Genomic DNA, 12,008 nt, shown 5'->3' with positions numbered 1-12,008 from the left:
ACCAACTCACTTTTTATCAAAATGAAATCAAGTTTATAAAATCAATTTTATATCAACTCTCTTCTTTTTTTTTTCTTAAAGTCATGTGCTGGTGGCGCTGTGCATATACTGCATAGGTAACATTTATTGCGACTATGACTTCTAACATACAAACAGGATGCTTCAAGGGGCTAATCTTGACCCGTGTTCACTCACACCGCACTCCAAATTCCAAACCCAATCAAATGACGAACAACCATAAGCATCTCATCTTATATCTCTTTCACACCCACATGTACGAAAATAGAATGCCAATCTCTTCCCTAATTTCATCTTTTCTGCAAAACCGCTGCTTTCTCTTTTCTCCCTCCTCCTCCTCCTCCCGAACTCGCCGGCCATACCGGACGATCATCGCCGGCGGCACCTCATGCTCTCTCTCTCCATGGCCGGAACCTCCTGCTCCTTTCAAGTTCCCTCAATTCCCCTTTTACGTCACGGAACTCGCACCAATTCCACTTTAACCATCAATTCTCTCGCTCTCGCTCGCACTTGTGGCTCCTTTTCTGCTTCTGCTTCAGTTTCGAAGGGTGGCTCCGTTTTGAGCTTCGCGTGCTCGACGTCGCACTTCAAGTGGAGGATTGGGTTCCTCCGGAGGAACGCTAACGCTTCGTTTCTTCCTTCTGGGGTTGATGGAAGTGCCGTCGCTGAAGTTGGAGAAAAGAATTGGTCTCAGCTTTTGTCCGCATTACTTCCTTTCGTTGTTGCAGCCACTGCAGTTGCCGCTCTTGTTCAACCTTCCACTTTCACTTGGTGTGATTCTCATCGAACTTTTTTCTTTTAGACTTTTGTGAAAAAGAAAAAAAAAAGGTCATGATAGGATTTCACTGCTTAATGGGTTTATTATCATTTTTGTCATCTAATAGATTATAGTTATAAACAAAACAGTTTCTTAATAAAAAAAAAATTGTGACTCTCTAAATCACACAAGATTTATGGAGTTGTGCCAACCTTTTGTTCTCTTTGGAGGCGCTACGAGTGGGTTTCTTTCATTCTGAACTGGGAATGGAGATGTTGTCAAATTCTTAAAATTCAACATCTTCTCTAAGTATTTTCTCTTGATCTCCAATAAATTAGTATATCGAGAGATCACAATTTAGGGTCATCAATTGGAAAAAAAATTAAGATAATCCGTTTCTGAACTGAATTAGAATTGAAATTTTCAAATGGCAAAATAATAGTTCACCCTTTTGAATTTATTTATTTTCCATCTAGAATAGAAAAAAAATGGTTAAACAAAACAGGCATTTATGGTTCTGACGTTCTGTTGATCCTTTTTGAAGAATTTATTATTAATTTACGTTGTTTATTTACTTAAATGTTTTGTTTGTTTCTTATTCTCGCTATATATGGATAGAGAACGAAGAATTGGATGAAACACTTGTGCTCGAAAATTTTCTTGGTTACTACTTACCACTTATTATTTAGTAGCACTGATTTCATCTGTTGTTGACATATCCCGCTTTCACGATACTGGTATCTGAATTTTTAATTTGTATTTGTGCATGAAAGGTCTTTGTTTTCTAGCAATTGACTTATGTCTTGATGAAGTTAATTGTTTATTTCTGAGTTTTTGTCATTGTACGATAGAGTTTTTGGGTTCCAATTTATTTGAGACTATAACTACTATCTGTTCATTTAAAAGTTGTAGAAATACACGTTTTTGTGGTACTCTGACTGAAATTTATGTGCATATGCTGCTGAGCCAAACAAACTCTTCTCTCTTTATCCATTTCTTGTTGTTTTTTTTTTTCCCTTAAAAAGAATTTTTAAATTCTACCATTTATTGGTAGCTTGTAATAATCAATCAGTGGAAGAACTGAGAGCTTTTAACTGGTTCAGGGTATCTAAAGGGTTATATGCACCTGCACTTGGTGGGATTATGTTGTCCATTGGGATAAAACTATCCTTAGATGATTTTGCTCTTGCATTTAAAAGGTGCGACTCTCACCACTGTTCTGTTTATCCTTTTTATTATTTTTTATTAGCAACTATTCATACTTATTCCAATTCATCATTTTTCTGTTGCAGACCTCTACCACTTTCACTAGGGTTTATTGCGCAATATGTGCTGAAACCTGCCCTTGGTGTTTTGATTGCAAAGGTTTTTGGTGTATCTAGAATGTTCTATGCTGGATTTATCCTCATGTCTTGTGTTTCAGGGGCTCAGCTATCCAGCTATGCCAGTTATTTAAGCAAAGGGGATGTGGCCCTAAGCATTCTTCTCACAAGCTCTACCACTATTGCATCAGTTATTTTTACCCCCCTATTAACTGAGCTTCTGATCGGATCAGTAGTCCCGGTTGATGCAATTTCCATGTCAAAGTCCATACTACAGGTAAGTAACACTTCAGAAATACCCAGCTTTGAACTTGTACACTATTCTACTTGAATTCAATTTGGTGACTGGTTTAGCTGTAACTTCAAGCAGGTTGTTCTTGGACCAGTTACACTTGGTCTTCTTCTCAATGCATATGCAAAGCCAGTTGTATCCGTTCTTCAGCCTGTGATGCCCTTTGTTGCTATGATATGTACTTCCATGTGCATTGGAAGCCCTCTTGCTCTAAACCGAAGTCAAATTTTGTCTGTTGAAGGACTCCGATTGGTTTTCCCAATAATAATATTTCATTCTGTTGCCTTCACTTTAGGATATTGGTTCTCAAACAATCCGTCGTGGAGGTATGATTTCTGAAACTTGGCAATATGAAGAATCCACAGTTCAGTGTTTAGTTGTATTCTGCCTTTTATGTGGCTTCACTGTAAATAGGAAGTGATTTCTGCTTGTCCTTTCGTGGAGTTGGCAATCCAGATTTCTGATTGGTGTCATATATTGAGTTATGATTTAATATGATGACATTGATAAATTTCTGATATAAACTCTCCAACCAGAATAGTTCTTATGTGCCCTTGGGACAAACCTCTTGCTCTGCACCAACAATTGATGTTTGCCAAATCATTATTGTGGGCCTGTTAAGTTGCTTGAAAATATTATGAATTTCCTAAAATAACCTTGGTTAGTACTGATTTTATGTTTACCTCTTAGCAGTTGCTCATCTTGTGTCTGCCTCAGCTATTTCTAAGAATAAATCATTGGCACCTCTCCCTTTAAGAGAAACAAATCAATATTTCGAAAGAAGAAAAGAGAAGAAAAGAAATCACTGTCCACCGTTTTAGGGGTTCTTTTTCTCATCTGCACTTTCCATTTACCTATTCACCGTCAGCGTTTTGACATTCATCCAGATTCTTCTTTCATTTTTATTTTTACAATGATAATGAGGGGAATCTGACATAGTTGTGCTAAAAATTTCCTTCTCAAAGTAAACAGCAAAAACCTCTTTTGGCACATAACCAATGCTACACAACGATACTGTGTATTTGTAGGACAACATATTTGAAAGTTGGAGAAATTCTTATATCCTTGGTATTGTAAATCTTGAATGCCAATGGTAAACTCAGAAATTTACTTTTCCTTTTGGGTATGAGGCGTGAGTGTCTTTTCCTCTCTTTTTAGTTTTGACATATACCGAATTTCTTTCTTTTAGGAATAACAATGATCAAACTCTAGATACATGAACAGTTATATCTTTAATAAGTAGATGAGGAGATAAAACAAGGATTTAAATTTGAGAAGAAAACATAAGATCAGTATTAACCATATTTATTTTAGGAAATTCATAATATTTATAAGTGATTTAATTGACCCACAGGAATGATTTGAGAAAAATTAATTGGTGCAGAGCAAGAGATTTGCTCCAAGAGCACCCAAAGATTTCTCACCGTTCTCAATAAGATGATAGTTGGTCTGTTTTCTTCTATAGGAAGGAGTAATATATTTCTTACTGAAACTTAGTACTTAGTAGTAACTTTGGAATTCATTGAATATCATAACTTTTATATGCAAGTTGATGCCAGAAGGCGCTTATAGTACAATTGCTTCCTTGGATGCCATATTCCAAAAGTATATGACATAGATACTGTCACAGGCAGGAAGAACAAGTAAGCAAGACGATTTCATTATGCACTGGGATGCAGAGCTCCACACTTGCAGGGCTTCTAGCCACCCAGTTTCTGGGAAGTAGTCAGACGGTTCCGGCTGCATGTTCTGTAGTCGTAATGGCTATAATGGGTCTCTGCCTTGCCTCCTTCTGGGGAAGCGGCTTTCGAATTAGAGACCTGTTCTCACTATTTTCCCTGAGAACCAATTACACTGTCAAGGCTTAACTTTTGTTTATAACTTCGTGATAGCATCTGGTGGCGCCTGGAAGCCGGATAAAGTTAATTTTATGGCTAGGAAGGGGTAGATATATGAATTCCAAGTGTATAGAATGAGGTTTGGATAGGAATACTGATATACACCAGATCAGTTAAAGATTTACTTAGTTACGAAATGTAGATTTATAGATGAGTACCAACTATTATTATATAGCTGCTAAATTAGTTTCTGTACATAGCCTCAAAGTATGTCAATATATGATTTACCAACATCAGAAATTTCTCTACCTTTGTCGCTCTATTTATGTTCCTAGAGCAAACACGTAGTCCGGACGGTGCTTTATTATGCAATTTTTTTATTGCTTCCGTATGATTACATATCCGATATAAAAGGTGAACAAATAAAAATATTTGCCATGTGGATTATATTTATCTGCATTGGCATTTATTTTTTATTTAAATTTTAAAAAATATTATGTTATTATGTATAAAAAAAATATTCTCACAAATAATCATAAAAGGACAAATATATCCTAATAATTATTTATGTTAAATAATTAAATAATTTTTTTTTATTTCTGTGAGAAAAAGTCAATTACCCTTTTACAATCAAAATTAAAATTAAAATTGCATCAATCTAATAGTTTTAGAAAAAAAAAATCAAATCAAATAACCAAAAAATTAACGTGTTTGCTTTAATTCCTCTCTCAACATTATAGTTGCACCAAAAATGATGAACAAACTAACCCGGGCAAAAAGTCTCAAAACCAATTCTCATCTCCCCGTTCCCGCTCGCCTTTGTTGCATCTCTAATCTTGTCTTCGTGCAGCGTGCTTCCCTGCCTAGCGCCACTGTACTCTCGCCACCTTGCCTCCCGGTTTCATGTCGTCTGTGGGTGTTGTATCGCATGATGCTCCCTGCAGCGGCCTATGGATGTTGCCGTATTGCAAGTTGCTAGTGTTGCCGTCATTGTTGCTCTCTTTTCCACCATAGTTGATGCATCCACATCTTTAGTAGTTTTTTCTTATTAATTTTAGTCTATAAACTAATGATTCTTGTTATTTTGAGTAATCATGTCGTTGTCTACTGCATCTTACTTTGAGTGTGTGAATTTCTTTTGTTACAGGAGATCTTGGAAGAAACCAAGCAAAAACAAGAAGGAAGGAGCTAAACAAAGGAGTTGTGTCATCACAAAGAGCTCTTAGGACAACCAAGCCTCCAAGTATCCTCGAAGACCACTCTCAGGGGACATAATCAACCATGCGCCTCACGCCCTAGTCATGTGCCTCATGCATGCACTCCAGAAAACCTCCCAGCCCTGCTTCTCATCCTGCGCTTCACAATACCTCAGGCGCCTCAGGTAACAACCAAACAGAGACCTCCAACTTCTCCAATTTAGGCTTGCGCTTCACGCAAGGCTTCATGCGCCTCACACACCAAATTGGGTTACTCCCAGGGCTTGAGATTCCTTGCCAAATCTCTCTTAATCTCCAATCTTTTGAAGCACTTAAGTTGATTATTAAAGCTTTAGCACAAGGCTCATGATTTGAAGCATTGATTGGTACTTATGAAGAATTATTTATAGCTTGACTTGAGAGGGAAAAACTATTTTGAAAAATATTAATTAGTTTAGATTTGATTCTGTTTTAGTTTTGATTGATTTTGAATATTAAATTAGGGTTAGTATTTAAAGAAGGAGAGACACTCACGTGGCTCTTCTCTCGGCCATTTTTCAATTCATTGCTTTTTGATTTCCAAGCACACGATGAGTCATTAATCTCATCGGATAAGGTTAGGAGCTCTGTTGATTCTAATGGATTAATGCTATAGATTTTCTACTTTTGATTAATGCATTGATGTTATATGAAGAAATAGTTTTCGTTCTTCATTATAAGGATTTGAATGTGTTGGGAAACAATTCTAATCTAACCTAAATTCTCTTAACATCTTGAAAAAGTTAGTTTTTGGAATTATGCTTGAAAACTCCTTCTCATGGTTCTTTAAGTTTTAAAACTGGAATTGATAAGTGACATTGAATCAACTAGGATTAGTTCTTAAGAATTATGTGGCTTTAAATCAGTGCATGTTCTTCACCTTTTGTCATAATCAATTGCTCAATGAATTGACGATTTATTAAGAAAAGAGAAATTGAATTACCAGGAAGTAGGATTTGGTCACTTGTGATTTGCTTTAAATACATCTTGCATGATTAAAGTGGAGAATGAAAAGTACTATTCTTGAAGTTTTAACGTCTCTGAAATCTTAACTCTTTTAATCATATCACTTTTTAAACCATTTACGACTTGCTTTTGTTTAATTTACTGTTTTTATGCAAAATTGTCTTTGAAACCTTAGTTTTTGATTGTCTAACTAGAATAATTAATTGATTATTATTTTCTTGGTCCATTAATCCTCGTGGGAACGATAACCCACTTCCGTGGTATTACTTGATACGATGTGGATTGTAAACATCCGCATCAAATTTTTGGCGCTGTTACTGAGGATTAACAGAGATTAACAATAAACTAGTTAATTGATTGGTTACCTAGATTAGAACTTTTCTTTCTTTTTGTTATTTACCTCATTGGGCATTTTCCTCACTTTGATATAGGAAACTCTACTTTTTCTTGCTATTTTTATGTTTATGCAGGACAAAAAGAGCAAGAGCCTCTCCAGTTTGATCTTGAAACTGAACTAACCCTCTGGCAATTGAGAAAGTAAGCTAGAAACAAGAGGGTCGTAGAAGAAATTAAAGAAGAACTAGAGAGCAACATGATAGACAATAACAAGAACAATCCTAATGCCAATGCAAGAAGGACTTTAGGATCTTTCACAAAATCCGTTATTAGGAATTGTTGAAGTAGCATAGTAGCACCCGCTGTGGAGGCAAACAACTTTGAATTGAAGTCTCAACTCATCACTTTGGTGCAACCAAATTGCCAATTCAATGGGAGCCCTCAAGAAAATCCTAATTTGTTCATCTCCAACTTCTTATAGATTTGTGACATAGTTAAATCTAATGGTGTCTCTGCTGAGACTTATCCATTGAGGTTGTTCCTATTCGCTGTAAGGGACCAAGCCAAGCAATGGCTCGAGACTCAACCAAAGGAGAGTATAATAACATGGGATAATTTAATCAATAAATTCTTAACCATGTTCTTCCCATCACAGAGGTTAGCAAAGTTGAGACATGACATCCAGACTTTTATGTAGAAAGATGGAGAATTCTTCTACGAAACTTGGGAGAGGTACAAAGGTATGTTAAGAAAATGTCTGACGGGCGGAAGATTGCCGATTAAGAATTTATAGAGAAAATAGCGTTGCAAGTACAGTTCTTAACTGACGAAAATTTCGCTTATCAATTTAATAAGAGTTGCAAACTTTAAGAAAAAATACTGGGAGTAAAATTCCCAGGTCGTCTCCCAACGAGTTGACAAAAGAGTGCAAGTTATTGGTCATCAATTTTCTGAGAATTTTGAGAGTTGGGGAACGGGAAAATAAAATAATTATTAATTAGAGCAATGAAAATTAACAAGAGATTTTATATATTTGAAATAAAAATCCTTGACTGGGAGAGTATTAATTGGAAGTTCTATCCTTGTTGAATTTTTCCAAGTGTAATGGTAAGAGGTTGTTGTTTCTACTTAGTTATCCCTTACCGAATAAAAGAAAGTCAAGTAACTGAACCAGCTCCAATTCACAAGTCCTAATCCTCTCCTTTGGAAGGATTAGCGTTAGTGACTAGAGAGCTAGCCAACAACTTCCAATTTCCAATTAACGCTTGAGTATTCCAACTCAAGGGTCTCCTTTTAATCAACTCCCAAGTCAAGTTGGGAGTCTACTCCATTGACATGAATGCCATTTTCATAAACGATAAAAGGGAATGAAAAAAAGACATAGAAATTCAAATAAAATAATAACAGAAAATTAATTAAAGGTAAAAATAATTCTTTGCATTAATAAATTCTAAAATCAAAGATATCCATATGTAACTCTGAACAGGGTGAATGGGTGATAAAAGAGTAAGGGTATAAGAAAACAAACTATAATGATAGCGACTTCAACGGAGGTAGTAACTTTTCTCAATATCCAAATCAAAAGCATAAAACTCTAAAACAATAAACGTGAAGAACCCTAGAGGAAGAAGTAGTTTTTCTCTCTCAGATTCTGATAAACCACTATTTTATGATTTATCTTGTGCTAATTTGAGTGGTTTTTATTAAGCCTTTGCTCACTTATTCATATAATTTGCATGGTTTTACAATTCCTTCCTTATTCTATAATATGTGTGAAAACGTGTTTCCTATGCCTTGAAAATGTTAATTCTAATTATCCTTTATTACCATTCGATATCGTGATCCGTGTGTTAAGTATTTTCAGGCTTTATAGGGCAGGAATGACTTAGAAGACAGAAAGGAAACATTCAAAAATGGAAGGAACACGCAAAAATGAAGTTTTGAAGGAAATGGCAGTGACGCGCACGCATGGACGACGTGGACGCATGCCTAGCGCAAAGTACGAGCGACGCGTACGCGTGACTGACGCGTACGCGTGACAAGAAAAATCTCTAAATGACGCGCACACGTGACCTACGCGTACGCATGACAGACGCCACGTGCAGAAAGTTGCAGAAGTCACCCCAGCGATTTCTGGGCTCCTTTTCGGCCCAAATCCAAGCCCAGAAACACAGAATAGAGGTTGGAGAATGAAGGAATCAATGAATAAAAAAAACATTCATTCATTGATACACAATTTTTAGGTTTTAGATGTAGTTTTGTAGAGAGAGAGGCTCTCTCCTCTCTCTTAGGTTTTAGGATTAGGATTTCTTCGTTTTCTCCATTCCAGGTTCAATGTTCCTTTAATTTATGTCCTCTTCTACTTTTATCTTTTATAGTACTTTGGTTTATCTATTTCTCTTGTTAATTACTTATGTTGCCAAATTGGTTTATGGATTCCTTTGTTTAATTTGATTTTCTATTTAATATAATTCGAGGTATTTCAGATTTATGATTGCTTTCTTCAATTCATGTCATTGATGCTTTTAATTTAATTTAGATTTCTCTCCCTTTGCTTTGGTTGAGTAATTGGTGACACTTGAATTATCAAACTCAGCTGTTGATTGAAAATTGGGATTTGCTGATTGATTTGGATCCCTCTAAAGCTCGTCTTTCCACAGGAGTTGACTAGGACTTGAAGAATCAAATTGATTAGTCCACTTGACTTTCCTTTATTTAGTAAAGGTTAACTAAGTGGGAGCAATAAACAATTATCATCACACTTGATAAGGTTAACTAGGATGTAATTTCCAGTTCTTATACCTTGCAATGGTTTTCATGATAATTAATTTACTTTCTTGATAGTTTATTTTCCTGTTCCCTATTTCACAAACCCAAAAATATACCTTTTTCCATAACCAATAATAAATCATACTACCCTGCAATTCCTTGAGAGACGACCCGAGGTTTAAATACTTCGGTTATAAATTTTATTGGGTTTTGTTACTTGTGACAACCAAAACTTTTGTACGAAAGGATTCTTTGTTAGTTTAGAAACTATACCTACAACGTGATTATTTTTATGAAATTCTTTACCGACAGAAAATCCTCTCGTCAAAATGGCGCCGTTGCTGGGGAATTGCAATTGTGTGCCTTATTATTGGTTATTGTAAATATTCTCTTTTGTTTGTTTATTTGTTTTTGTTTTTGTTTTTAATTTTTTTATTAGCTACTATGAGTTCTCACCCCTCTGGCTTTAAGTTTGGTTCCAATGTTGTTGTAAGGAATGGAAGCTATAACAGAAACATTCATCAAGGTCAAAAAAATCAAAGATGGAAGGAGCCACGAGGATCTGATCAACCCTCTTGGCAACAACACCTTCCAAGGTACCATGGAGAACGACCATTCTACAATGCATGCCAAGACAATAGTTATGTTGGACCTTTTCGTGACAACCAACCCCCACCAAATTACTATTGTCAAGAGCCATTCCGAGGTGCGTACCAAGATGATAGATATGGTGGATCCCCTTGTAGTTACCAACAAGCCCCATCATATGCCTATGAACCACCTCTTCAACATAGCTTTGAACCACCATACTCACAAGCCACCTACAACCATTCACCTCCATATGATCCTAACCCTTATCCACCCAAATTCCAACCCAATTACTCCCAAGAACCACCACTTCCATATGCACCATGTCCATATCCATCGGCCTAAAAATCATAGGCTCGCCTCAAGAAAATGGTAGATCAATTTCATGCAACCCTTCATCAACTGGAGCAAGCGATAAATAAATTAGCTTTCCGCCGTTCGAACACTCAAGGAACTCCCATGGCATCATGTGGAGAATCTAATGAAGAACGTAGCATGAAGGAGACACTAGAAGCTCTGATGGACAGTAAGGAGCATGACTTTGTATTGAAACAAGTGGAGGAAGCCTAGATTATCAAAGAAAAAGAATTGGTCGAAGACTTAGGAGACGCTGAACCTTCATGGGAATCAAGAGTCGTAGAGAATTCCGCCAAGAAAATTGCAATTGATGCCAAGGAGGATGGTGCACAACCCCCAAGGCATGTATCTTATGAAGAACTGGACAGAACAGATCAAGAGGCAAGTTTCCTTGGTAATGATGATCATGAATCAAGCTCTCCTAGTAAGGAACTTGCACCCGAAACTGAACTCTTTGAGCTTGAAGAATCTTCCCCAAGTGAATATGAAGATGATGTAGAGGTAGACTTTTCTCAACCTCCAACTTATGACTTGAGTGATGGGGAAGAAATCGAAGACTTTGATCAAGACGTGGTTGCAGTTGAAGAAGTTTGCAAGGAAGTGGCAGAATTCACAGAGGAGTACAAGGAAGTGGAGCTTGAAAGACCACTGAAAACACCTTTTCCAAGGCCATTACCACCCAATACAAACTTCAAGTGGGTAAAATCCTTAGCCTTTATCTTTACCTTTCCACTTGAATATGGTTTGCTTGAAACCGATGGCCAACTTAGAGCTCTTTGTGGCTTTAAGAGTAAGAGGGAGATGGTTAATAATAGAAGCTGGCATCCAAGGTTCAATCCAGTTCCACGCCCCAAATGGAAGTGCAATGATTGGTATAGAGCTCGATTGAATGGGTTTCGGAAGAAGTTTGGGTGTCTCAGTGAAAATTCAGGTTGCGTACCGCCCGGTTGGAAAATTGTAGATAAAAGCGAAGACGGGTACAAAAGTAAGGTTTGGGATCCTAAAATTTAATTTGATAATCAACACCCCTGGGGCCTGAAAACCTGCTTTAACTTGCTCGAAGGCTTTACGTGCCTAGTTTGGGACCCCGGAGGCTATTGGAATTGCAAACGTTGGTGGAGATTTCTGGATGAGTTCAAGTGCAAGCCACCATAACAAGGAGCTCATCAAATGTCCAACTTAAGGACTTTAACTAAAAGTGCTATGTGGGAGACAACCCACCATGGTATGATCGTTCTCTTTCAATTTTAATTTTATTTTGCTTTGTTTGTTTTTAGTTCTATTTTATTTTATTTTTCCTAGTATCATTCATAACATCCGCATCAGTATCTGCATTTTGCATTCTACATATTCAGATATAAAAAAAAAATTTACACACCACGCGTGCGCATAGGCCACGCATGGGCGTCAAGTCCAAATCGGCGTCTCCATCCAATGCCCAGAAAGTTGGGCTGGAATCGTGCGGCTGGTGTGCGATGAGCACAAATTGGCCCATGCATACACGTGCCTCACGCATACGCATCACTTACA

The 12,008-nt window shown here is 36.9% G+C and overlaps 1 protein-coding gene across 1 annotated transcript; it reads left to right on the top strand.

The window, feature by feature from the left end:
• Window positions 166-4,549, top strand: LOC107609466 (probable sodium/metabolite cotransporter BASS3, chloroplastic). The gene is made up of 5 exons (XM_016311457.2): window positions 166-789; window positions 1,879-1,974; window positions 2,068-2,374; window positions 2,468-2,715; window positions 4,020-4,549. The coding sequence occupies exons 1-5, from the start codon at window positions 407-409 to the stop codon at window positions 4,255-4,257; spliced, it is 1,272 nt and encodes a 423-aa protein (XP_016166943.1). The 5' UTR covers window positions 166-406; the 3' UTR covers window positions 4,258-4,549.

The sequence above is a fragment of the Arachis ipaensis genome, chromosome B07 (assembly GCF_000816755.2).
Source record: "Arachis ipaensis cultivar K30076 chromosome B07, Araip1.1, whole genome shotgun sequence".
NCBI classification, from domain to species: domain Eukaryota; kingdom Viridiplantae; phylum Streptophyta; class Magnoliopsida; order Fabales; family Fabaceae; genus Arachis; species Arachis ipaensis.
This window is presented reverse-complemented; position numbering and strand designations above follow the sequence as displayed.